The sequence below is a fragment of the Phacochoerus africanus genome, chromosome 4 (genome assembly GCF_016906955.1).
Source record: "Phacochoerus africanus isolate WHEZ1 chromosome 4, ROS_Pafr_v1, whole genome shotgun sequence".
Lineage (NCBI taxonomy): Eukaryota > Metazoa > Chordata > Mammalia > Artiodactyla > Suidae > Phacochoerus > Phacochoerus africanus.
The window spans coordinates 88,037,282-88,063,869 of NC_062547.1; the positions used below are offsets into that span (position 1 = coordinate 88,037,282).

Sequence of the window (26,588 nt, forward strand, 5' to 3'; positions counted from 1 at the left end):
GGGAGGAAGACAAACTCTACAAAAATTCAGGCAATTGCCTACTCAGTAAAGTTTCAGCACATCCCAGCAGGACATTCCCTTCAAAATAAAGGACAGATAACTGCATCATGCAGCCACAACTACAGTGAAAGAAGCAATGACTGCTAAGCCTCCTTCAGCTTTGCCAGCAACACATTCCACACCTAGGAAAATGTCTCAAGCTCTCAAATCAGGTGGTATGGAAGAGGCCACCTTTGAGTAGGACTCAGAAAGGAGAATGGCTCTACAGCAGGTCCTGACTGCAGAGCATAGATTCAAAAATCCCAGCACACCCTACAGTATTCAAGATGTCAGTAGCAGTAAAAGATACAGTGTAAAGTTTACAGCAAGTCCCAGTGGAAGGATCACAACACTGAAGTTGGAACAAGGTCAAAATGTAGCTTTCTATAACTCTCCTTATTCCCAGGGAGTGATTTATACACTCAGACCTTGCTCAACAATCAGATACAATCCTAAATAAAGAATTGTAAAATACTACCTAAAATGCCATGGGAATTCTGGTTTGCTTCTTTTTATTTCCAGGATAACAATTATTAGAGAAAATGAGAAACATTGACACCACCTTTTGACAAAACACAGCTGCCAGAGTATTGGGGAAAATTCTTAACACCTGTATGACTAGGAACCCATTTTGTCTAACATTATTTTGAAGAGATGCAATTTTATATCCGTGGGGGAAGATTGCAATTCTAATACATATGTAAACAATATATTTCCCATAAACATATTCTTTTGGCATTCATTCTCAGTATTCATGCTTATCTGTAATATATTATGAGAGCTAGTGATTATCTCATCTCATCACTTTCTATCAGAAAAACTTGTTTTTTGTCTGTTTTTTTTTTTTTTTTTTCTTTTTCAGCCTCACTGGCAGGCACATGGAAGTTTCCTGGCCAAGAATCAAATCCAAGCCACAGCTGCAGCAAAACCAGATCCTTAACCCACCACGCCAGGCTCAGGATCAAACCTGTGCCTCCACAGAGACTAGCTGGATCATTAACCCACTGTGCCGCCGAAGGAACTCCCTATCAGAAAAACTAGCAGTAGTTTTTCTAAAATGTGTTATTATTTGCTTAGCTGATGATACTGATTTGCAGTGGTTGTTTTTGGGTTGTTCATTTGTTTGTGTCTTTTTAGGGCTACACCTGTAGCATAGGAAGTTCCTAGGCTAGGGGTTGATTGGAGCTGCAGCTGCCACCCTATGTCACATCCACAGCAACATCAGATCCGAGCCTCAGGTGCGACCTATGCCCCAACTTGCAGCAACGCCAGATCCTTAGCGTATTGAGCAAGGCCAGGGATCGAACCTACGTCATCATGGATACTAGTCAGGTTAGGTTCCTTAATTCCGACCACAATGAGAACTCCTACAATGGATTTTTTTTTCTTTTGTCTTGCCTTTCATAAGGGATATGTCTGATTTACATTTGAGATTTGCCACAAGTTCAGTTATGAGCTTTGGCAATTTATGGTTCACATAAAGAACTGTAAAAAGCTTTTAAAACCTGTCCTAGCCCCTTTCGCTCATCCTGCCCTGCCCAAAGTGGCCCTTCCCAACACTCTTTTTTTGGTCAAAGCAGGTCTATAGGTCTAAAATGTCCAGCTGAGTGACAGGGCAAAAACTTTTTGCTGGTTTTTTTCAGACGTCAGGACAATACTGAGGTAAGCATGGCTGACAATACAAGGTTAATCCATTCTCACATATCTTTTAGAAATATGAATAAAATTAACTAATCATTCCCATTGTACTTTACTGTGAACAGAGAATAACTGCAATATGAATTGGACACTAGCAGGAAAGAGAATGCTAATAATATAAACTGGATTATAAAATCTACTAGTCAATTTTAAGAATGTATTTCAGTATGAATAGCAGAATTCCTCAGATTTGCTTTTTTTTTGGTATGTGCATTCTGGGAACTCTGATAATTGAATACAATTTCAACAGGGCTCAAACCTGTGACCTCAAAACGAGGTTCACAGAACAGTACACAATGATGAAACCTGAAGCAATAAACCACAGATGAACCGAGATGTAAGTATTCATACTGCTAGGACAGGACTGCATTTTCATTTATTTTGTTTTGGAGTTCTACTGGGTTGTCTTTCAGACACCTTCCCTTCATTCCTTAAAATGTCGGAAGGGAGTTGGGGACAATCCAATAGTCTAGGAGATCCCAGTAAAGTTCAGCACATAGTTCACAAAACGTTACCGAGTTATTTCTGAATGTAGGAATTATCCCTCTGGGCGAATGGAGGAAAATTTACACTTGAGGGTCCCTTTGAATGGCTGGAGTTTAAAAAAATCTCAGTTCCTCCGTCTTTGTTCCTCTTTTCCTGGGTTCGGAGGCCACCTGTCCCGAAGGGCACACCTGCAACTCTCAATGCCTGCAGGTCCCCGCCTCCAGCTCTTGAAGGGAGGTGCTGAGCGGGAAGAAAAGAGCCGGCGCGCGGCCGCGAGCGGACCGGGGCGGGGACGCCGAGGGGCGGAGCCGACGGGCGCGAGCGGGGTGTGCGCGCCGCCGCCGCGTCACCAGCGTGCGGCACGTGCCCGTGTTTACGTCCCTCGTGGAGCCGCCGACGTCAGCAGCCGAATAGCAACATTGTGGCGATTCTGAGGCGCAGAGTTTAGGAGACGCGTCCCTCCATCAGGCCGGCTCCAGGCGGTCGGCAAGAAGAGGCGGGGGAGCGGGGAGGTCGGCCCGAGCGAGCGGCGGAGAGGTAGAAGCCGCTGGCCCGTACCACCTTCCTGCCTGTCCGGCCCCGCGGAACCCTCGCCTCACCTCCGGAGCGCCCGAGACGCAGCACCGCGGCCTCGCTCGGGGGGCGGCCAGGGCGGGCGCGGGGAGCGGCCGCAGAACGGGGCTTGTAAACAGATCCCGCCGCACGTGACCATGTGAACTACCTGCTCCTGGGACGCGTATTGTCTTTCCCGCGAGCCGCGCGACAAAGGAACGCGGCGGGTGCGAGTGCGGAGAGGCGAGCAAGCGATTGCGGAGAGCCGGCCGGCGCGCTAAGATGGCTGAAGGCGCCCGGCGAGGGTGAACGGGGGGCGCGGCGGAGCCAGCCGGTGACTCCTGGGGCGGACAGGGCCGCCGGCGTCTTACCCGCGGCCTTGCGCCGGAGCCACCATGTCGTTCGCGCTCGAGGAGACGCTCGAGTCGGACTGGGTGGCCGTGCGGCCCCATGTGTTCGACGAGCGCGAGAAGCACAAGTTCGTCTTCATCGTAGCCTGGAACGAGATTGAGGGCAAGTTTGCCATAACCTGCCACAACCGGACGGCCCAGAGGCAAAGGAGCGGCACCCGCGAGCAGGCGGGGGCGCGAGGGGGCGCCGAACCCGGCGCCCCCGCGTCCGACGGGACCCGCGGGCCGGGCAGCCCGGTGGGCAGGGGTCGGCCCGAGGCCACTGCTTCCACGACTCTGGGCAGGAGTCCCGGGCCTCGGAGGCGTCCGGCATGGGCGGAGGGCGGCCCTCCGCGGAGCGCGTGCAGCCTTCGGGGGGACCCGCTGCTGCGGAATTCGGCCGGCCGAGGGGCGGAGAGCTCTCTCCGGAGCCCAGTGCGGACCAAGTCCAGCCCGGTCCGGAGGGCATCTGAACGCAGAGATGTGTCGGTGGTCCCCGGTGCAGCAGCCCCGCCGGCGCCCACGGAGGCCCAGGCGTCGTCGGTGCGCGTAGTGAGCGCCTGCGGGACAGTCACCGAGGAGATCGAGGTGCTGGAAATGGTGAGAGAGGACGAGGCGGACCCGGCGTCGTTGGCGCTCTCGGATGCAGAGCAGCCGCCGCCCGCCCCCGAGCTAGAGTCCCCGGCCGAGGAGTGCAGCTGGGCCGGGCTCTTCTCCTTCCAGGATCTGCGCGCGGTGCACCAGCAGCTGTGCTCTGTGAACTCGCAGCTGGAGCCGTGCCTGCCGGTGTTCCCCGAGGAGCCCTCAGGCATGTGGACAGTGCTGTTCGGGGGCGCCCCAGAGATGACCGAGCAGGAGATCGACACTCTGTGTTACCAGCTCCAGGTCTACCTGGGCCACGGCCTGGACACCTGCGGCTGGAAGATCCTCTCCCAGGTACTCTTCACCGAAACGGACGACCCGGAGGAGTATTACGAAAGCCTTAGCGAGCTTCGGCAGAAGGGCTACGAAGAAGTGCTTCAGCGGGCCCGGAAGCGCATCCAGGAGGTAAGGATCTAGTGTGGGTTCCACTTACCGCTTTTAGTTGCTCACGGCCAAAGTCTGGAGCCTCCGTCTGGGTTGTGCTCAGTTGGGACACTTGTTTTTCTAGACAAGGGAAAAGGAAGACAGTGGCTTCTTCCGGACCTATCTCCCCCTTCGTTCCTTTCAGTGGGAGGAAAACCGTGGCTTTTCCTTAATTTGCCCTCTGTAGGAACTTTGATAAGTCTTTACTTTTCCACTTGCCACTTACCTGATAGGTTCTATGTAGTAAAGTGGTTTTTTTTGTTTGTTTTTTAACTACTAGGTACTGGTAATAAGATTAAGGCCACTCAGCAGGAAGGCATCCCAAAAAATACAAGCTAAATGAGCGTGTATGAGCTTTGCCCCTGAAGCTCGTTCCAGAAATAATTACCTTACTTTCCGGGTGTCAGGTTCATTTATTCGAATTGGTTTGTCTTATGGAGCAAAATTAGGTTTTGTTTTGTTGTTGTTTTTTTTTTTGTCTCCATATGTAATTTGGCAATTTAAGCAGATTAAAGTTTTTTCCTCCAGATGAGTGGCCTGTCCAAATGAAAAAGTTCCTACTGACAATTGGATGCAAGTGGTCAAAGGATTTATACATACTCTAGGAATATGTCAAGTCTTTAAGAAGGGCTCATGTTTCACTCCTGTTTTAGGGAGAAAAAGGCCCTGCACAGGGATGTTTATTATACTTTTGGACTTCAGGACTGAAAGTAGTGCAAGTGCTTTTTCAAACGAATCCTTAAAATTATAGGAAACAATGGGAAAAGGTCTGAATGGTTATACATAGAGAGCTCTACGATGTGTAAGATATGTATAATTTGAGGTCATGCTGACATAACAGGTTCTGCCAAAAGAGCAGCTTAAATTTTTAAGTTACCCTAACAGGATACTCAACAGGTTCAAGCGATCAAAGCAATTTTAGTATTAGTACCAATTGAGTTAGGGTGGGGAAATGCCTTTTATGGTGTTTGTATTCCTGACATTGTGTTGTCATCGGACAACCTTGCCTATATTTATATGACTTGAATCCTACTATTAATACTATGAAGCTGGAGCCTTTCTGTATCTTCGTAGAATATTACATATTTTTCTTTTGGCGATTTCAGGATTTAGGATATAACTTTTACACTTAACCCACAGTGCTCTCCTACGATTTACTGAGTCCAGGTTTTCTTTCCTTATTGGTTTATTCTGTGTTAAACATCACCCATCATAATGTGATCCTCGAGTTCCAGGGATCCATTTTTTATTTCCCTTTTTATCATCTCACTTCTGGAGTCTGTTCTACCTTTAACACTTTGTGAAAGGAAGTGACAAGTCTTTTGTTCTAATAATGATTTTTATTTTTTCCATTATAGCTGGTTTACAGTGTTCTGTCAGTTTTCTACTGTACAGCAGAGTGACCCAGTTACACATACATGTATACATTTTTTTCTTAGATTATCATACTCCATCATAAGTGACCAGATATGGAAGTGACAAGTCTTAAATGGTCATTCTCTTTACAGTTTTTTTTTTTTTTTCCTTAGAGTTTTGTTAATAGTAACCTGTAATCTTTTAAAGTGCAAGGAGAAAGTTTGTGCTTTTTTGTCTTATTCATTTTATAGATGTATATATTATCCTTTTACATTTTCCCTTTATTTAAAAAAAATCACTAAATGATCTAGATATGTCTGGTTTTAATTTTATTGATACTCAGAAAAAATAATTTTGTACTTTTTTAATGCAAATTGGGTCAAAAGCAAGGCCTGCTGAAAAACATAGTTGCAGTTTTCTAGAACTCATGTACATTTTTTAAAGAGTGCTTTTCCTAATTAAGGTTGTGTTGATCATAATGTTTTATTCTCTTTAACAGAAAAATTTAAAGAGTATTTTGGGAAACAACTCAAATTAAATGCGTAAGTTTTTGGTGCTTCATTTAGTTGACTTGAATAGTATTTGAAAAATAGGGAGTTCCCATTGTGGCTCAGGGGAAATGAATCTGACTAGTATCCATGAGGACGCAGGTTCGATCCCTGGCCTTGCTTAGTGGCTTAAGGATCCGGCGTTGCCTTGAGCTGTGTTGTAGGTCACAGATGCAGCTTGGATCTCGCGTTGCTGTGGCTGTGGTGTAGGCCAGCAGCTATAGCTCTGATTCAACCCTTAGCCTGGGAGACTCCATCTGCCTCAGTTTGACTCTAAAAAGACAAAAAATAAAAATTAAAAAATTAAAAAAAAGAGAAAGAGTTATCAAAAGTAACAAATAGGTTCAGTTATTATAAGGCCCACCCTGATTTCTACTGGCAGATTATTTTGAAAGAAATTATGGGGGCGGGGGAAGGAATACATGATCGATTAGTGATGTCTGCTGTGGATGCGACAGTGGGAGTATATAGCACACCTACCATATGTTTTTTTTTCTTCCCCATCTGCTTACATTTTTTTTTTCTATCTTCATAGTTTGCAGTAACATTTTTTTAGGTAAAATCTTTGCAGAAGTTTTATTATTTTTGTATTATCGATTCTGTTGAGTTAGTAAGTGTTGTTGTTTTTTTAAATTCCCAGTTCTCAATTTGACTTGTGGAATTGTAGGTTTTAAAGCTAGGTATATCTGGAAAATCAAACATTAGGTATATGTCGATCAGAAAATTTAGTCCTTTGATCATGTTTTTTAAGTTTCTCCAAATCCATTTTCTGGTTCTTCTCATCAAAAAAAAAAAAAAAAAAATCCAGGTTTCAATTTGAATGCTACACCTACTTGTGTTCAAAATGATCACTCAATTGTTGAAAAAGGGTTTGTTTTTGTTTTTGTTGTTTTGTTTTATCTAGAACAGACTGTACAACTAGATTATAAACTTTCAAGGTCACTGGCCTTAATAGTATCTTGGGATTCTCTTCTTGGCCACCTCTAGTTCAGGGCTATACATCTTGTGAGCACTCCTAATATTAGTAGAGAAAGGACATCTTTTTTTTCTTTTTTTCTTTTTTTTTTTTTTCAGTATCACAAGAATTTAAAAGATTCGAAAGAAGTATCATTTTAATGTAAAGTTATAAGTAACATTTTGGGAGTTCCCGTTGTGATGCAGCTGGATCGGCATCATGAATTGTCCAAGTCTCTGCAGCACCAGGCTGCACGTTCAATCCCCAGCTGATCACAGTTGGTTAAAGGATCCAGCATTGCTGCAGCTGAGGCTTGGATCCGATCCCTGGCCAGGAACTCCAAAATAAAATTTTGTAAATTGATAAATGTAAATTACTCAAACCACCATGCTGTTTTAAAAGTAGGAGAAAAATCTCTTAAACTGTAAAAACATAACTTCCTAAATAAGGAGTCCTTATCTGGGGCTGGTGAAATTTCCTATAAATTGAAGGGAGCTATAGGTGAACTTTAATGGAGTATTTTAAGTAGCATGCATAGTTTTATATGCATAGGCTTATTTGCAGTTTTGAAGAGAAGGACTTAGGGTGTTCTTCAAAAAGAGCCTGAAAACTACAATTACAAATTATTTGCTTTGTAAACTTGGGATGATACAGCCTCTATTGGAATTTAATTTTGGGAATACGCTTATGACTTAATATGGAGTTATAAGAAGTATTGATATCTGTCCTGTGGAGTATTGAATAATTAAACCTTAAGTTTTCTGCCAGAAATTTTGTTAATGGTTCACAAATTTGGTCAACTGACAAGTTTGTGAGGTACTACAATTTACACAGTACTAATGAGAAATTATTTTCAGTTGACTTAAGAATTGTAGATTATATACTACATTGAGCCATAATCTTGAGTACAAATGAAATGTGAAATTTATTACATGTTAGGCTTGTCTTGGATCTTTACAAAGGTTTACTGTAAGTAGCGCTATTTATATAACAAGGGCTCAATCCATGAATGAATCAAGTGCGCCAGTTCCCCCCGCCCTTCTTGGAATGGTTTCAGCAGTAGCCTTGTTTGTTGGTCAGAGCTGTGGATCATATTATAGTGTGTTTGCATGGGTGGCCCATAATGTGGCTTACCTTTGATGACCTAGATTTTGTAAATGATGGTTTCAGTATAAGGACAGCCATTGAAACGATTGTGATCCTTTAGACAGTAAATCTTAACTATGATGGTAGCCTTAATTAAAATGTAAAAATCAGTGTTCACTTTGGAATTTACTATGTTTATAAAATAATGCTCAATTCTAACTTCCATGCAGTTGAAAACACTGAGAGAAGCTTGTGTTTTCAAAAGTAGCCATGTAAGTCACACAGTAGACAGAGCCTACCTAGTGTCTGGAGTCAGAAAGACCTGGGTTTGAATTAGGACTCATCACTTGTGTGACCTGTTTAGTGATTTAACCTCTTTAAAACAGAGAAATGGGGAAAATACTTAAAGGATTTCTGAAGATTTAAGTAAGACATTAAGAAAAAGTCCCTAACAAAGTGTTTGGCACTTATAAGGGAGGCTCCCAAGGAAATGTTTCAAGGGGATGTAAATATTTATTGTTACTCTTTAAGTATTGGGCAGTTCACATTACCTGTTCCCTTTCATCCTCCACACGATCTTTTGAGATAAGTGGGGTTTTATACATGTTTTGCTGAAGCAGAAGTTGAGACTTTGAGGAAGACCTATACATACATTAGAGAAATGACAGTCTTTTAGGAGCCCTAGGATGCTGAGCTTTGGGCCAGGAAGCCATGACCCATGATTAGGTATCAATAGTAGAAGCAGCCTTGAGAAGGACCTAATATATAATATACTTAGGTGCATTGGAAAGAGCTCTTCCTGAATATTTCCATAAACATAACGCAGACTGCTCTTTCACTGTAAAACTGTTAGGATAATAAAGCTAAGTGAATTTTGTGGGGTTTTTGAAAGTTATGAAAGATTTGAAAGCTGGAAGTTGTTAAAATAATGACTTAGGTAATAATCATTTTCTTCAATCCTATGCCCCAATAAATCTTGGCCATTTTTCATATCACTGGAAAAAAAAAGTGTAGAAGAAAAGTTGAAGATACGCTTCTGGGTTAGTGTTTCTGTAAAACAGAAATACAGACGCTGGTGGCAGAATGGCAGCCTTTTTGATGAATAATTGATGTGCTGGTTTCTCTGCTTGCCATTTAATATCACGTGATGCCTGGCCCACCAGATATTTCAACAGACATGTTTTCTCCTTGCTAAAACAAGGCCAACTTGAACAAATGCTTTTAGTAATGTGAGTACAAGGGGGGTGTGTGTGTGTATGTGTGTGTGTGTGTTCAAGGGAAAAGGTGAGTGGGAGGTTTGGTTAGTGAGACATAACAGTTGTTGAATTAGCAGTCTTCATTCCCAGAATCTTCACATGTAACATGCCTCACTTTTTCCATTGCCTCTCTATTTGGCTTTTTATTGACCATAGAATATTGTTAGAATTGGGACTTGAAAGCACAAGGTGGCCTTCCATTGATGGTTAGATGTATGTGTGCTTATTTTTTTGTAATGGGAAATTTCACATGGCTCTTTTTACTCATTAATAGGCCAGGATCTGCCTCCTCTGAATTTGCCCAGTTTCCTTAATTGCTACAGAAAAAAATAATAATAAATTATAAGCATAAGAGATGTAGGGTAGGCACTGAAACTCAACAACAGTTCTTGGTGCTTCTGTGTTTTTTGGTAGAGGTGGTAAATTTCATTGGGCTTTTCAAGCTTCTTGTAGGGGCTATTACTACCAAGTAGCTTTAACACAGTATCTAAATTATTAAAACTGCATGGGGCAGAGAAGGATTCATTCAGTGAAAGGCTAGACATTTTTTGAGTTTTTTTCTCAAGAGTGGGGAATTGCCTTTATACTTGTCCCTGAATTTTAAATTTTATACAGTTACAATTACATATAGTAGACTTTCCAGATGATAGTGAAGGTTTCGTATAGTAGGCTATGAAATTAAAATAGGCTTTGTGGGCTAGACATTTTATAGAGAGTAGTCTTAAGGATAAATGAATGGAATTCCTTTAATGATTTGGGGTTTTATTTTAACTTCTAAGGTTTGAGGGTGATGGTGTGGGGCTTAGTTTAGCAAATATTAGTGCATTCAAGTAGTAAAGGCCCAGGGAGAATATGGTGATAAACAAGAATAGTGAGTTACTTGAAAAAATTTTTAAAAGATATGGGACACTTTGTGAATTTGCCGTTTTTGCGCAGCGGCCTTGCTAATACTCTGTTTTGTTTTGTTTTTTTTTCCAGTTTTAATATATGTGCTGCTGAAACAAGCACAGAAAAAATTCTTAATTAAAATTGAACACCAAGTCATCCTGCTGTTAATTAGTTGAGGCAGGGTACTTTTAAAGAAATGTCTCATTACCCTATCTTACTGGAAGGAAAATTTATTGCACATGGCTCAGGAAAATCTCTGTGTTTTTGTCCTAATTCTGATCCTAGTTGGTTGGCCTTATACTGTCACTTAACCTCCTTGGGCCTTAATTTCATGTTGTAAAATGAGATTATAGCGCTCTTTTTCTCTGAGGATCCATGGTAGTTTACAGTTACAGAGTAGCAAGGGTTGGGACCTGAGCCACTTGTTTTGTGTGCTTGTATCCAGGTGTCACTTTCTCTGCAGCAAGGTGACTGTCCAAGACACAGCACTTGTAATGTTGCTAGAGTTTCTTTAGGCTTTGAAAAAGCTCTAATTAATTTTTGGGTATTTGACGGTGTGAAAGAAAGGGCATTGAAATGGGCAGGAGTGGTGTTTCCGCCTGTTGTTTGTATTTGTTTTCTTGTCCTCACTTTATTACCTCTGCTTTGGGGGGGGCGGTGCGCCTTCGTGCACTCGCTTTTTTTTTCCCCTGTGGAGTTTATTGTTAAATATGCTTTCCAGTCACGTTTTTGATAACTTGCTGAAGTTACACTTAGAAAACTAAATGTTAAATTACTAAAATTATTTCTGAAAGCCTTTCTTCTTCCCCTTCCCACCTAGGTGAGCCTTAGTCCTCTTTACTGACTCTAAGGAGGTAGGTCGTAACTGGAGTGACTGATTAGTGGAGCCTTGTGTGAGGCTCTAGTTCTTAATGATCACAATAGCTAACTCTCAGTGAATGCTTCCTATGAATCAAGCACTGTGGGGTTGTCTTGAAATATATTTTACTCAGTTAGCATGTAGTTAGGAGTTAAGAGGTAGGGTTCAAGTGAATTTGAGTCCTGGCCCCTCCACTTAATAGCATTATGAATTTGGGCCCACCTAATTCTCAGTGCCTTAGCTTCCCCATCTGTGAAGTGAAGAGAGTAATCTTGCTGCCTTGGAGTGATTTAAAAGTAGGTTTTATGTAAAGTACTTAAAACAGTGCCCTTTACTCAGTAAATACTTGATAAATGCTCTCTTATAGTATTAATTCTCATATCAACATAAGAAGTAAGGATTTTACAGAGAGGAAACAAATTCAAAGTGAAGAGATCAATTTGCCTAAGATAACAAATCTATAAAAGAGAACTAGATTCCTATCCATGTCTGATTTCAGCTAGTTTTTTTAACCATTGGACTATCTTCATCCCTGTAGAAAGGGAGTGAGGCTAACTGATAAACTTTGCCTCTGTCAAATTGAAATACATGGTCAATTGTCTCATCTCTGGATGGGATGAAGGCATTGATTGTTCAGCTGATGATTGTTTTTAGAAAACCTGCATTATATACGTATACTGTAATCAACAGTATTGTCTGTCATTGGAGAACATTGTAATCCCAAAAGAGTTGAATTAAATTTGTGCGTGTATGAAACATAAAACTGAGAGACAGAATTCATGTCTTTCTTATATAGACTCTTTAAAAATAATTTTTCTGTAAGCATAGGAAGAATAAATACTGTACTGATGTTTATACAATCTATTCTATATTGAGCTTGCTAAGGGTGAGTTGCTTTAGACAGTGTGATAATTTTTCCTAAGATTTCACAGATGTATTTGAAGAAAATTTGTTTTCTCCCCAAAACATTTCCTATTACTTTACACCCCCCCCCTTCATAGATACGGGAAATTTGGTATGTTCCAAGGTAAGATCTGAAATCTACCTTTCTCCCATTATTTATCCCATTTCAAACACTTAGTACATACCTTTGAATAGTTAATATTGTACCTCCTTTCCACTCATAACTGTACTAAACAATTATCTTATTTTTCTGGCTAGGCAGTGGAGGAGGGCAGGATGTTAACTCTCTTGATTTATATTTAGTTGGAAATCCTGAGCCTTTTATATTGGGTGATATGAATTTGGGTATTGGGGTTGCTAAATGAAAAGGTTATGACCAAATAGGGGTGAAGAAATGGAGGATTAAGAAAGGGATGAAAATTAACTTTAGCAATATTTCGACTTGAAAAATATTCATTATTTTAGTGAAAGAGTTGTGTGCCAGCTCACAGTGAAGTCTGTCAGGATGCTTACTTTTGTAAACAAGGGGGTTTGAAGGTCTCTAGCTCCCTGGAAGGGCTTGGAGTTGGCTCTTGGGCAGGTTTTACTCTGTACATCAAGTCTTAAGAGACCTAAAACTTGAAAAAAATACTTACTAATTTTTTTGAGGTATGGTTGATTTTCAGTATTAGTTTCAGGTATACAACATAGTGATTCAAATTTTTTATAGATTATAGTCCATTAAGGTTACTTTAAGATATTGGCTGTATTCCCTGTGCTGTACCGTATATCCTTGTAGCTTATTTATTTTATACGTAGTAATTTGTACCCTTTCTTTTTTTTTTTTTTTTTGTCTTTTTGCCTTTTCTAGGGCTGCGCCCGTGGCATATGGAGGTTCCCAGGCTAAGGGTCTAACCAGAGCTGTAGCCGCCGGCCTACACCACAGCCACAGCAACGTGGGATCCGAGCCCTGTCTGTGACCTACACCACAGCTCACAGCAACGCTGGATCCTTAACCCATTGAGCAAGGCCAGAGATCGAACCCACAACCTCATGGTTCTTAGATTTGTTAACCACTGAGCCACGACGGGAACTGCCATAGTGTTTGCACCTTTTAACTCCCTTTATTTGCCCATCCCTCTTCTCTCCCCGCTAGGACCCACTCAGTTTGTCCTCTGTTTCCCTTTTTTTTTTTTTTGTTATAGTCATTCATTTGTTTTTTAGACTCCACATAAGTGATATCATACAGGTTTGTCTTTCTCTTGAGTTGTTTCACTAAGCATAATACCCTCCTGGTCCATCCATATTGTTGCAAATGTCAAAATTTCATTTTCTTTTAAATGGCTGAGTGTATATATATCTTTCATCATACTTTCAGTCTTTTTTAGACTCGAAAGATTGGTATTATTTCTTTAAGGGAAGGATAGGCTGGTTGAATAGGCATATAGGGCAGTGGGTAAGAGCTTGAGTTAAACTGTGGAGGAGTCACACCTTACTTCTACCTTTCACCAACTACCTAACTTTAGACAAGTGACTGAGCCTGAACCTTTGGTTCTTCTTCTGTAAAGTGGCATGGTATTTATACCTGCATCACTGTATTATGTCTACGTAGTGATTTGTAAATGCATACTGATTGAGAAATATTAAATAGGAGTTTTAAAACCGAAGAGTGTGAAATAATTCACGCATTAGTTACTGCTTTCTCATGTTGTTTCCTATACCCACTTTAACTTCCCACTGTTTTATCCCTGGACTGATTTTAGTGCCTTCCTTCAGTGTCTTCCTTACAGTGTAACCTTTATATACTTCGCTCCCAAACTGTATTAAAGAATCACTTTGCACATCTTCATACTCACCTCTCCAGCTCTGACATACACACAGCCAAGTTGAACTTTTCCTTTGCTTACTGTTGTCCTGCAGATAGAGCCCAGATTCCTCATATTCAGAGTGGTCCGCATTTTGGTTAGCCTGCCAGTCTTATCTCTCTATCCTCTCTACAAGAACGTTTCATTTTTCTAGCTAAGCTCTTTTACCCATTATTCACTGAACTCGCCATACACCATGCTCCATTATATAGGACCACACCCCACCCCATCCCCAGTGTTGTCACATTTTTGTCCAAGTTCCTCTCTTCCTTCCAGGGCCAGGTCAAGTGCCCTTCCAGAAGAAAGTCATTTCGGGCCACTGTCAGGAATTTCTGTCAGAGAGAGGTTAGAGAGGTCTGATAGTTTGATAACATCATAACTGCCCCCACCCGCCCCCGCCCTGGCTTTTCTCTTCATGGACCCCTTCTGCCCTTTAAAATGCATTGAGAGGCCCAAGAGACAAATACGGGTTTTGTTGTTACTGTTTTCTTTCTTTTTTTTTTTTTTTGGCCATACCCACAGCATTTGTAAGTTTGCTGGCCAGGGATTGAATCCACACTGCAGTTGTGGCCTGTGCTACATGGGTGGTAACACCAGATCCTTTAACTCACTGTGCCGGGCCGGGGATTGAACCTGTACCTCCGCAGTGACCTGAGCCACTGCAGTTGGATTCTTAAACTACTGTGCCACATTGAGAACCCCTCCAGTTGCTGTTCTTTTTGTGTATGTGTTATTTATAGGGTCTTTTACATTTCATAGTTCATAACCTGCAAATAGCCAATTCAGTTTATTTATTTGCAGGATTGAGTGAGTTTTGGTTAGCAAAATAGAAAATTAAATACATTATAACAGTTTGTGACTGTTATTTTACATTTGAATTCTTTTATCATGGATTATAGGAATGGTTTAGACTAAAGCCTAATGCTTAGTAAATTGCATATTTTGAAGTTTTAAGATGCATTTCCTTTAAGATTATTTTTGGATACTTAGATTAAAATAGACTGCCAATTGAAACTATAATTGGCTTTAAGGTAATCTAATTTGGAAAAACATGAAACTTTATAGCAACGAAGACAAATTAATAAATTAGCAGTGTTAGGTGAGATGCCTTGGGCTTCTCTAAGAGTATTAAGTTTAGTTGGTGCATAGTAGTTTAATAAAGTACTGCTCTGTTTGTGGATCAAAGGCATGTGGGAAACAATACATAAATATGTTAATATTTGAATGAATAACTGGTTGCACATATTTGTGGAGAGCTATTGTGATTTAATGAGCATGTGATAACTTGATGTTTTTGTGTCGATAGAAAATAGTATCTAAACTGGTGCATTACATTTACTTTAGTGTCTGTAAGAAGAGCTCGAAGAAGCCTAGTACCTGAGGATTGTCTTTACTGTTGAATCCTCACGTTTGATTGCTTCTAAATGGCTCTAGGGAACTTATTTTTTAGTATTTATTTATTTTGCTTTTTAGGGCTGCACCTGGGGCATATGGAGGTTCCCAGGCTAGGGATTGAATCCGAGCTACAGCTGCCAGCCTCTGCCACAGCCACAGCAACACAGGATCTGAGCCTCGGCTGTGACCTACACCACGGCTCACCGCAACACTGGATCCTTAACCCACTGAGCAAGGCCAGGGATCGATCCCACAAACTCATGGTTACTAGTCAGATTCGTTTCTGCTGCACCACAACAGGAACTCCAGGGGAACTTTATTATTGAGAGACTTAGCTATCATATTGAGTTTGTTCCTCATTCTTTTAACAATTTTGCACTTCCTAGGACTTGGTGGAAAATCATTATTTCAAACAAAGTGTTCCAGGAGTTCCCTTTGTGGGTTAGTGGTTAACGAACCCGACTACCATCCATGAGGATGCAGGTTCGATCCCAGGCCTTGCTCAGTAAGTTAAGGATCCAGCGTTGTCATGAACTGTAGTGTAGGTCGCAGTCTTGGCTTGGATTCCAAGTTGCTGTGGCTGTGGTGTAGGCCGGCAGCTATAGCTCCAGTTCGACTCCTAGCCTGGGAATTTCCTTATGCCACGGGTGTGGCCCTTAAAAGCAAAAAAATAAAAAAGAAAAAAGTGTTCCATTTTTAAGTAGAATAAAAGATTAAGGGTTTCTGTGACTGTACATTTTCTTGCAAGGGGAGAATTATATTACCTTTATCAAAGCTATAAAAAGATAATTTATAATTTATTGTAAAGACTACTGTTGTTTACTGTTATACATTCACCCCCCCCATGTTCTTGTCCTATTCTTCCTTTATCTGGTTGTTTTATTTCTGACATGCTGTAGTTTGTTGGTAAGCCATAGTGGAGGTGAGCACCCCAGCACCTTTCCACTGGTTGGAACTGCTTTCTGGAACATGAGAAGAGTGCTGTGATTAGAAATTATTATTCACGCAGCTACTATTACTTTTTTAATCCTCCTTTTCTTTTTCTTTTTCTTTTCTTTTTTTTTTTTTTTTGTCTTTTCTAGAGCCACACCTGCAGCATGTGGAGGTTCCCAGGCTAGGGGTGTAATCGGAGCTGTAGCCGCCGGACTACACCAGAGCCATAGCAACTCCAGATCTGAGCCATGTCTGCGACCTACACCACAGCTCACAGCAACACCGGATCCTTAATCCATTGATTGAGGCCAGGGATTGAACCCGCAACCTCACAGTTCCTAGTTGGGTTTGTTAACCACTGAGCCATGACAGGAACTCCATGTAATCTTCCTTTTCACTTGTATATTTTTGCTGTTGTTACTTTTTAGAGCCACACCCGTGGCACGTGGAAGTTCTCAGGCTAGGGGTCAAATCGTGGCTATAGCTGCAGGGCACAGCAACATGGGATCTGAGCCAAGTCTGCAACCTGCACCACAGCTCACGGCAACGCCAGATCTTTAACCCACTGAGTGAGGCCAGAGATCGAACCTGTATCCTCGTGGATACTAGTTGGATTGTTTGCACTGCACCACAGTGGGAACTCCCTCCATTGTATTTTAAAATAGATTATTTAGCACTTGATTCAGCTGCTTTTGAATAGTAGGTAGGTGAGCAATGGAAGAGAAGCATGTATCATTTCTTTTTTTTTCTTACTCGACCAAACCCACTGGGCCACAGTAGAAACTCTAGCATGTGTCGTTTTCACATTTCTCATATTTCATCTTTAGGAAGTTGTATGTGTGGTTTTGGATATTGTGGCAAAAGGAATAACTTAATTTTCCCTTTTTGATGTGTAGGCCAGAATACTTTTGTTGTGGGAAAGTGAAGAAGAAATAGAGAATTTTTCTTTTTTTAAGTCTGTTTTAGAGTTTCCTGGTGGCTCAGTGGGTTAAGGATCCAGTGATGTCACTGCTGTGGCTCAGGTCACTGCTGTGGCATGGGTTTGATCCCTGGCCCAGGAACTTCTGCTGGAAATGTAGCTCCCCCCCCAAAAAAAAAAAACCTTCCAAAACAAAGCAACAAAAAGAGTGTATTTATTTGATAGATTATGATTGAAAAGTGGAATGTAAGCCCAACTCCCTCCCCCATCTCCTCATCTCCTCACAGGCAGCCACCCATAAGTTTCTTGTGTGTCCTGTGGATTCTGTTGCATGTACAAAGACATTGGACATATATATTCTACACCTCAACTTAAGTGGTAGCATAATATATACTCTAAGTACATACATTTTGGTTTTTTTTTTCTCTCAAGCTGTAGGTCTTGTGATACTAAATGATACTCCATTGAATGGTTTTCTTTTGATGTATAGGTTTTTCCTGATCTTTTGCTGTTGAAAATAGCATCTTTCCCCACATATGCATGTATATCTGTAGGGGAAAATTCTGTAGGAGGAATTGCTGGATCAAAGAGAAATGAGCATTTTGTTTAAATTGCTTTCTGTAGAGGATGTATCAATTTACGCTTGTCTTTTTCAAACAAAAGGAGGAGGTTGCTATTTGTTTATCCTTTTTAACACAAGACTGTATTTTCAAAACCTTTTGATCTTGTCCCTGAAAGGTTTTAGTTTAACTTATTTTGCAATAAGAATGAGTCTTCATTTGTTCAGGAGTTATTTCTGTGAACTCATTCATTCATTCACCTAGTTTTTGTTCGTTTTTTGATCTTGGAGGTTGTCTATATGTTCCAAATATTTTTCCCTTTGTCGTTTTCATGATTTAATTTTTATGTCTCTAGCCAGCTGAAAATGTTTTATGTCAAAATTTATTAGTCTTTTTGATACTTTCTAGATTTGGGGTTATGCTTTTAAAGCTCCCCCCATATTTAGGTTATTTATTTATTTATTTATTTTTATTTTTTTGTTTTTTTGTGGTTTTTTTTGCCATTTCTAGGGCTGCTTCTACGGCATATGGAGGTTCCCAGGCTAGGGTCGAATCGGAGCTGTTTGCTGCCAGCCTACGCCAGAGCCACAGCAACGCCGGATCCGAGCCGCGTCTGTGGCCTACACCACAGCTCATGGCATCGTCAGATCATTAACCCACTGATCGAGGCCAGGGATCGAACCCGCAATGTCATGGTTCCTAGTTGGATTCGTTAACCACTGAGCCACTATGGGAACTCCTGTTGAGATTATTTAAAGAAAAACACAAAAACACCCTCATTTTTGCTGCCTTTATGATTTTGTTGTTTCCTTTTTCATTAATTTATTTTTGGCCACAGTGTGCAGCAGCTTCATGTGGAATCTCAATTCTCAGACCAGTGATTGAACCCAGGCTGAAGCAGTGAAGGCCAAATTCTAACCACTAGACCAACAGGGAACTCTCTGTTTGCATTTAAATTGTTGATCTTGCTCAGATTTGTTTTTGTGTTAGTAGAGTCACAATCTGACTTTTCCCTAACAAAGTGACAGTTACAAACATTTCTTGAATGATTCATGCTTATCATGAAGTGTACTTTTCATATGTCTGTATTCTTTACTGCTTCACTGTAGTTGATGTTTATATCAAATATTCATACTACCTGGAAGGCCTTTGCCCCTCTCCAGTTACTCTTGATTAATTTCTTTTTTCTTTTTCTTTTTTTTTTTTTGGCTATTTTGTCCTCTTATTTTTCCACGTGCATTTTAAAATTGACCTTTTCTTATGCCATGAAAATGTCAAGAGGTTGTTTTATTACCATGTGAAATTTATAGTTTAGTAAGAATTGTTTTTGGTTTTTTGTCTTTTTAGTGCTGGCTTCACCCATGATAAATGGAGGTTCCCAGGCTAGGAGTGGAGTCAGAACCATAGCTGCTGGCCTATGCCGCAGTCACAGCAATGCTAAATCTGAGCCACATCCACAACCTAAACCAAAGCTTGAGGCAACACTGGATCCTTTAATCCACTGAGCAAGGTCAGGGAGCGAACCCTCATCCTCATGGATACTTGTTGGGTTCTTTTCTGCTGATCCAAAATGGGAACTCCTGCATGTATTTTTTTGAATTGTTATTTCTTCTGGGTATATGCCCAGAAGTGGATTGCTGGATCATGTGGTAATTCTATTTTTATTTTATTATAATTTAAAAATTTTTTAATTTACTTTTTGTCTTTTTAGGGCTGCACCTGCAGCATATGGAGTTTTACAGGCTAGGGCTCAAATTGGAGCTATAGCCTATACTACAGCCACAGCAACATGGGATCCCAGCTGTGTCTGAATCTATACCACAGCTCACAGCAACACTGGAACCTTAACCTACTGAGAAAGCCCAGGGATCAAACCTGCTGCCTCATGGATGCTAGTCAGATTCCTTTCCACTGAGCCATGATGGGAACTCCTATTATAATTTTTTTTTTAATGGCCACAATTGAGGCATATAGAAGTTCCTGGGACAGGGGTTGAACCTGAGCCCACAGCTGTGCCCTACTCTGCAGCTGGGGCAATGCCAGATCCTTTTTAATCTATTAAGCTGGGCCAGGGATCAAACCCACACCTCAGCATCGACCAGAGATGCTGTAGTTGGGTTCTTAACCCACTGCACCTTGGTGGGAACTCCCTAGTAATTTTATTTTTAGTTTTCTGAGGAACTTTCATATTATTTTGCATAGTGGTTGCACCAACTTACATTCCCACCAACTGTGTTAGAGGGTTCCCTTTTCTTCATACTCTCTCCAGCATTTGTTATTTGTAGACTTTTTAGTGATGGCTAATGGCCACTGACCTCTAGCTTCATTAAATGGCTCATGTACTGAAGATAAGACCCTGCTAACTTTGTTGTCTCTTTGTACCTGTTTTGTAAAGATGAAGATCATTCTGTGATTGGCTTTGCTAGTAATTTTTTTTTAAGGATAGCTAAAAATGTTTTAATAGGGAATTGAACCATGAAAAATGGAGGTTTGGGGCCTAATTTTAGTTTGAATAGCGCTAATTATTAATATAAACTGTTTAAATAAGTAGTTCAAAGAAAGGAATTTTATTTATTTATTTATTTATTGGCTGTGCCTTGTAGCATGTGGAAGTTCCTTAGCCAGGGATCAAACCTGTGCCACTTTTTGCCCATTTTTAATTTGTGTTGACTTCTTTCTTTTCCTTTTTTCTTTTTTTTGTCTTTTTAGGGCCACACCTGTAGCATATGGAGGTTCCCATGCTAGGAGTCGAATTGGAGCTGTAGCCGCCATTTACGTCACAGCAACGCCAGATCCGGCCACATCTTTGACCTACACCACAGCTCATGGCAACATGGGATCCTTAACCCACTGAGCAAGGCCAGGAATCGAACCTGCATCCTTGGATTCATTTCAGCTGAGCCACAACAGGAGCTCCTGTCTTTCTTTTTTTAAAAAATTATTTCTATTATTTATTTATTTTAATTAAATAATTTATTTTTGGCTGTGTGTGGTACCAGGGACTGAACCTGAGCCATAGCAGTGACCCAAGCCACAGCTGGGACAATTCTGGATCCTTAACCCACTGAGTCACCAGGGAACTCCTAAATTGTGTTGTTTTCTTACTGAGTTTTTAAATTCTTTTTATATTGTGTAAAACAGTGCTTTATCAGAACTGTCTTGCAGATATTCTCCCAGTTTTAGACAAAAACTAAACTAAAACAGTTTCATTCCCTTGATACAGTGTCTTTTGCAGATCAGAACTTACTCATTTTAATGAAGTCCAACCTAATTTTTTCCAGCCTTGTGCTTTTGGTATTGTATCTAAAAAGTCCTCAAACCCAATGTTACCTACATTTTGTCCTGTGTAATTTTCTGAGTTTTAAAGCTTTGCATGTTACATTTAGGTCTATGATCCATTTTGAGTTTAATTTTTGTGAAAGATTTAAGGTCTCCGTAGATTTCATTTCCTCTCTCCCTCCCTCTTGTATGTGGATATCCATTTGTCTAGCATCATTTGTTGAAAAGTCTGGTTTCTTTGTTGAATTGTCTTTGCTCTTTTGTGAAAAGATTACTTAACCTGACGGTGTGGATTTATTTTTGGACTCTATTCCATTGATCTGTTCTATCAATACCACACTGTAGCTTAATAGTACCTGATGAAATTGAATGGAGTGTCTGTCTTCTGACTTTGTTCTTCAGTTGTAGAATGGCTATTATGGATCTTTTGCTTTTCTATTTAAACTTTAGAATGTTTGTTGATATCTGGAAGATAACCTGCTGAGATTTTAAATGGCATTACATTGATTCTATAGATCAAGTTGGAAAGAGTTGACATATTGATAATAATGAGTTTTCCATTCTATATATCGAATATCTCCATTTTATTTAGGTTTTTTGATTTCTTTCATCAGAGTTGTGTAGTTTTCCTCATCCTGTATGTAAGTGGGTTTATATATTCCATTTATGAATACTTGTATACAAAACTGTGGATTGGGAGGAAGAATCTATAAAGTGATAAGCTGATTCTCCACTAAGCTCGAGTTGGCAACCCTAACCTCAAAATCACAGTCATTCAAAGATCAGCTGTAATATATAGAACACAATATGATAACCAAAGCAAGAAGTTGGGAAAGAAGATAGTAGTGGAAACTATAGGTATGAGAAAGAGTAGTAGATTTTTGTGCCTTTGAGAAGATGAGAGTGTCACCAAGTAAATGGACACCAAGAATAAGTATGTAAAATAGTATCTTGCTGTGTGGTTCATTCAAAGTTTTTTAAAATTTCAGCTTAAGTTTGCTTGGATAGCCTTTTCTCTCTAACCTGCTCTGAACTAGGTCATAGTTTTCCATTTTCCCACCATCTTATTCTCTCTCATGTTACTTAAGGTAATAATTTTCATAACATTATCACAGTTTTGGAGTTCCTGTTGTGGCTCATCAGGTTAAGAACCTAACAAGTATCCCATGAGGATGGGGGTTCGATCTCTGACTTCACTCAGTGGGTTGAGGATCTGCTGTTGCTGTTGCTGTGGCGTAGGCAGCCTGTAGTTCCGATTTCACACCTAGCCTGGGAACTTCCATATCCTGCAGGAGCAGCACTAAAAAGACTAAAAAAAAAATTTAAAGGTCCTAGTTTGTAAATTTTTTTTTATTTTTATTTTTATTTTTTTTGTCTTTTTGCCTTTTCTAGGGCCACTCGTGAGGCATATGGAGGTTCCCAGGCTAGGGGTCCAATCGGAGCTGTAGCCACCGGTCTACGCCAGAGCCACAGCAACGCAGGATCCGAGCCGCGTCTGCAACCTTCCCCACAGCTCCCGGCAATGCCGGATTGTTAACCCACTGAACAAGGGCAGGGACCGAACCTGCAACCTCATGGTTCCTAGTCAGATTCGTTAACCACTGTGCCACAACGGGAACTCCCTAGTTTGTAATTTTTTTAAATCTTTAGTTTGTTTATTTACTACGTGGTAAACTCCATGAAGAAAGCCATGTTTTTGTATGCCCAGTGCCTAATATGTGTTAAGATGCTCAGTCCATATCTGTCGAGGAATGAATATCTATGTGTAAACATACATAGACAAATGAGTACCAAGGACCACAAAGCAAGAAATTTGTAAACATTATAGTCAGTCTTAAACTCTTGAGTAGAATTGTTTTTGTTTGTTTGTTGTTGTTTTTTCACCTAGGTTTTAAAGGAAGTGATAGGACAGGGTTGAAGTTATTGAGGGAATGTTCCAAATTTGGAGGAGAAAAGGAGGGGCAAGAAGGTTTGGGGAAATTAGTAAAACAATATTGGCAAAAACCTACTTTGTAGATAAGCAATGAAAAAAATTTTTTGTAAATATGAAGAAAACGCCCAGATAATGGGAAAGAAATTTAGGTTTAAAGCTAGGAAGTTAGTATGGAGTTCCAGAAAATTCAGGGAACAGGAATGATATGGTGACAGTAGGAAAAAAAGGATGTTTCAAGCAGTGCTCTTGTAGTAAGACACTTGAGGCGTGGAGATGAATGATGAAAGCAATTAATGCTTCTCTCTTAATTCTCTTTTTCTGTATTCCAAGGTCCTGAGACGATAGGGAGTTGGCAAGTATTTAAAGGCTCTGACAATTGGATTTCTTTGTAGTGAAACTTTGTTGTTCCACAGCTCTTGGATAAGCACAAGAATACAGAGAGCATGGTAGAGCTTCTGGACTTGTATCAGATGGAAGATGAAGCCTACAGCAGCCTTGCAGAAGCCACAACCGAACTCTATCAGTATTTACTACAGCCATTCCGAGACATGCGAGAACTTGCCATGCTACGAAGACAGCAGATTAAGGTATTTTTTTTAAAAGCCTCAGTGGTAACCTGTGTGTTCCATAGTTCTCAATATGGCTGGCTGTGCGTTTTAATTAATAGAGTAGATTTTTAAAAATGTAGAAATCTGAAGTTCCTGCTGTGGTGTACTGGGTTAGGAATCAGAATGCACCGGCTCAGGTCACAGTTGCAAGTTCCATCCCTGTGCAGTGGGTTAAAGGATCCAGCATTGCTGCAGATGCAGTGTAGGTCACAGCTGTGGCTAGGATTCAGTCCTTGGCCTAGGAACTTCCATATGCCGTGAGTGTGGCCATTGAAAAAAAAAAGTAGAAATCTGGCCTATTGTTCTAAAGCAGTTTTAGGTTGCATAGAGCCTGAATACTTCATTTTAAAGCATCTGAAAAGGTGATTGTGCTGAGTATCCAAGGATAAGAACAGCCTGGAAAACAAGTTTGTAAATATTTTTGAAGTCCCCATCCTTCCTCCTTTCCTGTATTTTTTTTCTCTTATCCTCTACTCCTATCTCCCTTTTACTGTTTTAGGTACTGTCTAGTCCTAGACTTCTTTAGCAGGAGTTTTAAGAATATTTGTTTTGGGAAGACCTTTTTCTGAAAGTTAAAAGGCTAATTAATGGTAGAATTTTAAAATGGATGACATTTAATTTTCATGTATGAAGTATGTATAAACTTTTCTAGGCTAATGTTTTAAGGGTTTGGTTTTATAGTGATTTTAAATCAACATTGCTATATTCAATTCATGTGGAAATATTGCTAAATTAGGATATTAATGTTTTTTGCATAATGGATTATGTTAGAACATTAATTGAGAAATGTGTACCTGAGAAATTACCAATTATTCTGAGAACTTTATGCTTGGGGCAAAGGTAAGTAGTATATTTTAAAGATTATGAGATGGTAAAGCATGTCTGTGTGCATTTTTCCCCTTTACTAATGAATCAAGATAAAGAGCAACAAAGACTCCCATAATTGATACACCTTTTTTTTCACTTTTTAAAGTTTTATTGAAGTACAGTTGATTTAAAATGTGACAGTTTTTGCTGTACAGCAAAATGATTGAGTTATTCATGTATACATAACCATTCTCTTGCAGATTCTTTCCCCACTTAGATCATCACAGAATATTGGGTAGAGTTCTCTGTGCTGTACAACAGGTCGTTTTTGGCTAGTTATTCCATATGACTCAGTGTGCATATCCCAATCTCAAAGAACCAGCTTTTAGTTTCATTGATTTTTTTTTTTAATTTCTGTTTCATTTATTTCTGCTCTGATCTTTACAAATTCTTTCCTTCCACTCACTTTGACTTTTGCATGTTTTTCTTTCCCTAGTTACTTCAGGTGTAAGGTTAGGTTGTTTGAGATTTTTCTTGTTTCCTGAGGTAGGCTTATATTGCCTCTTAGAACTTCGGCTTTTGCTGCATCCCATAAGTTTTGGATTGCTATGTCTTCATTGTCACTTGTCTCAAGGTGTTTTTTTTATTTCCTCTTTGATTTCTTTTATGGCTCTTAGCAGTTACCTTATGTATTGAGGTGATCCTTTGTTGGGTGCATATATATTTATAGTTATATCTTCTTCTTGTATTGATCCTTTGATCATTCGTCTCTTGTAACTATCTTTGTTTTACAGTCTATTTTGTCTGATATGAGTATTGCTGCTCCAGCTTTCTTTTGATTTCCATTTGTGTGGAGTATCTTCATCCATCCGTTCACTTTCAGTTTGTATGTGTCCCTAGAACAGAAGTGGGTCTCTAGTAGACAGCACATATACGGGTCTTGTTTTTGTATCTTTTCATCCACTTACACCATGAGGTACTATCAAACACTCATTAGGGTGAAAAATTCTGGCCCCTCCCAAGGGCTAGGGAAAGATGTAGAGTAACTGGAATTTTCATACATTGCTAACAGGATTTTAAAGTTGTCTGCCCGTTTCTATAAAAGTTAACATATAGAGTTGACTTTTTGTCTTTTTTTTAGGGCATCACCCATGGCATATGGAGGTTCCCAGGCTGGGGGTGCAGTTGGAGCTGCAGCTTCCGGCCTATACCACAGCCACAGCAACAAGGGATCCTTAACCCACGAGCAAGGCCAGGGATCGAACCCGAGTTCTCGTGCATACTAGTTGGGTTCACTAACTGCTGAGCCATGACAGGAACTCCCAAAGTTGACTTTTGAACAGCCTGAGAGCATGGTTCCAGAACCCTCCACAGCTACCAAAATTCTCAGATGCTGAAGTACCAAAAGTGGCTTTTCAAATCCATGGTTCTGTATTCATGAATTCAGCCAGCAGTGGATTGTGTAGCACTGTGGTATTACGTTAAACAAAAAAAACAAAAAAAAAAAAAGAAAAATCTGCAGTTAGGTGGACTCAGGCAGTTCAAACCCATGTTTTTCAAAGTCCAGCTGTACATACCTTCCAACTCATGTTTGACTCCTATTATTTATACAAGAGAAATGGAAACATCTCTTCACAAGAATAACCAAATAACACACACCTCAAAGACATGGTGGGTTAAAGAAGCCATATAGGAGAGTATATGCTGTGTGAAGGAATGGATGGCAAAGGGGCATGAGGAATGTTTGGTAGGTGACAGATGCAATTATGTGTAAATTAAACCCTAATTAAATAGCGTACAAAAAATTGTGCTGAACGATTTTGTCTCTTGTAAGCAGATGCTGGACACAGTATAAACTGTGCCTCCATTTACATGAAATTCCAGAAATTCTAGGTTGTTGTAAACTGTTGTGGCTTGGAAAGGGGCCAAGGAAATGGACTTTTCAGAAGCAGAATCTTTTGGGGAGGTTGATATGCTCTAAATCTGTTAACATGGGTATAATTTGTCAAAATTTACACTGAAAAGTAGGTACTTTTTATTGTATCTAAATTATAACTCATTACTTTTTAAAAGAAAAATGAACAAGCAGTGTTATAAGCTTATGTAGAGGTACACGAAGTAAGGTGACCATTACTGCCTGAAGATATATGGAAAAAGAGGGATTTTTAAGCTTCACTATTGAAGAATGAATAAGAATTCTGTAGGAAATGAATACATATGTCTGTATTGG

At 40.2% G+C, this 26,588-nt stretch overlaps 1 protein-coding gene across 2 annotated transcripts in view; it reads left to right on the top strand.

The window, feature by feature from the left end:
* The first annotated feature begins 2,591 nt into the window (after positions 1 to 2,591).
* The window catches only part of JMY (junction mediating and regulatory protein, p53 cofactor), a 73,799-nt gene continuing 49,802 nt past the window's right edge, over positions 2,592 to 26,588 (top strand). For both annotated transcript variants that reach the window (XM_047778174.1, XM_047778175.1), the window contains exons 1-2: positions 2,592 to 4,211; positions 23,357 to 23,530. In XM_047778174.1, the coding sequence (XP_047634130.1) occupies positions 3,171 to 4,211; positions 23,357 to 23,530 (1,215 nt within the window). In that variant the 5' untranslated portion in view covers positions 2,592 to 3,170. The remainder of the gene's footprint in view (positions 4,212 to 23,356; positions 23,531 to 26,588) is intronic.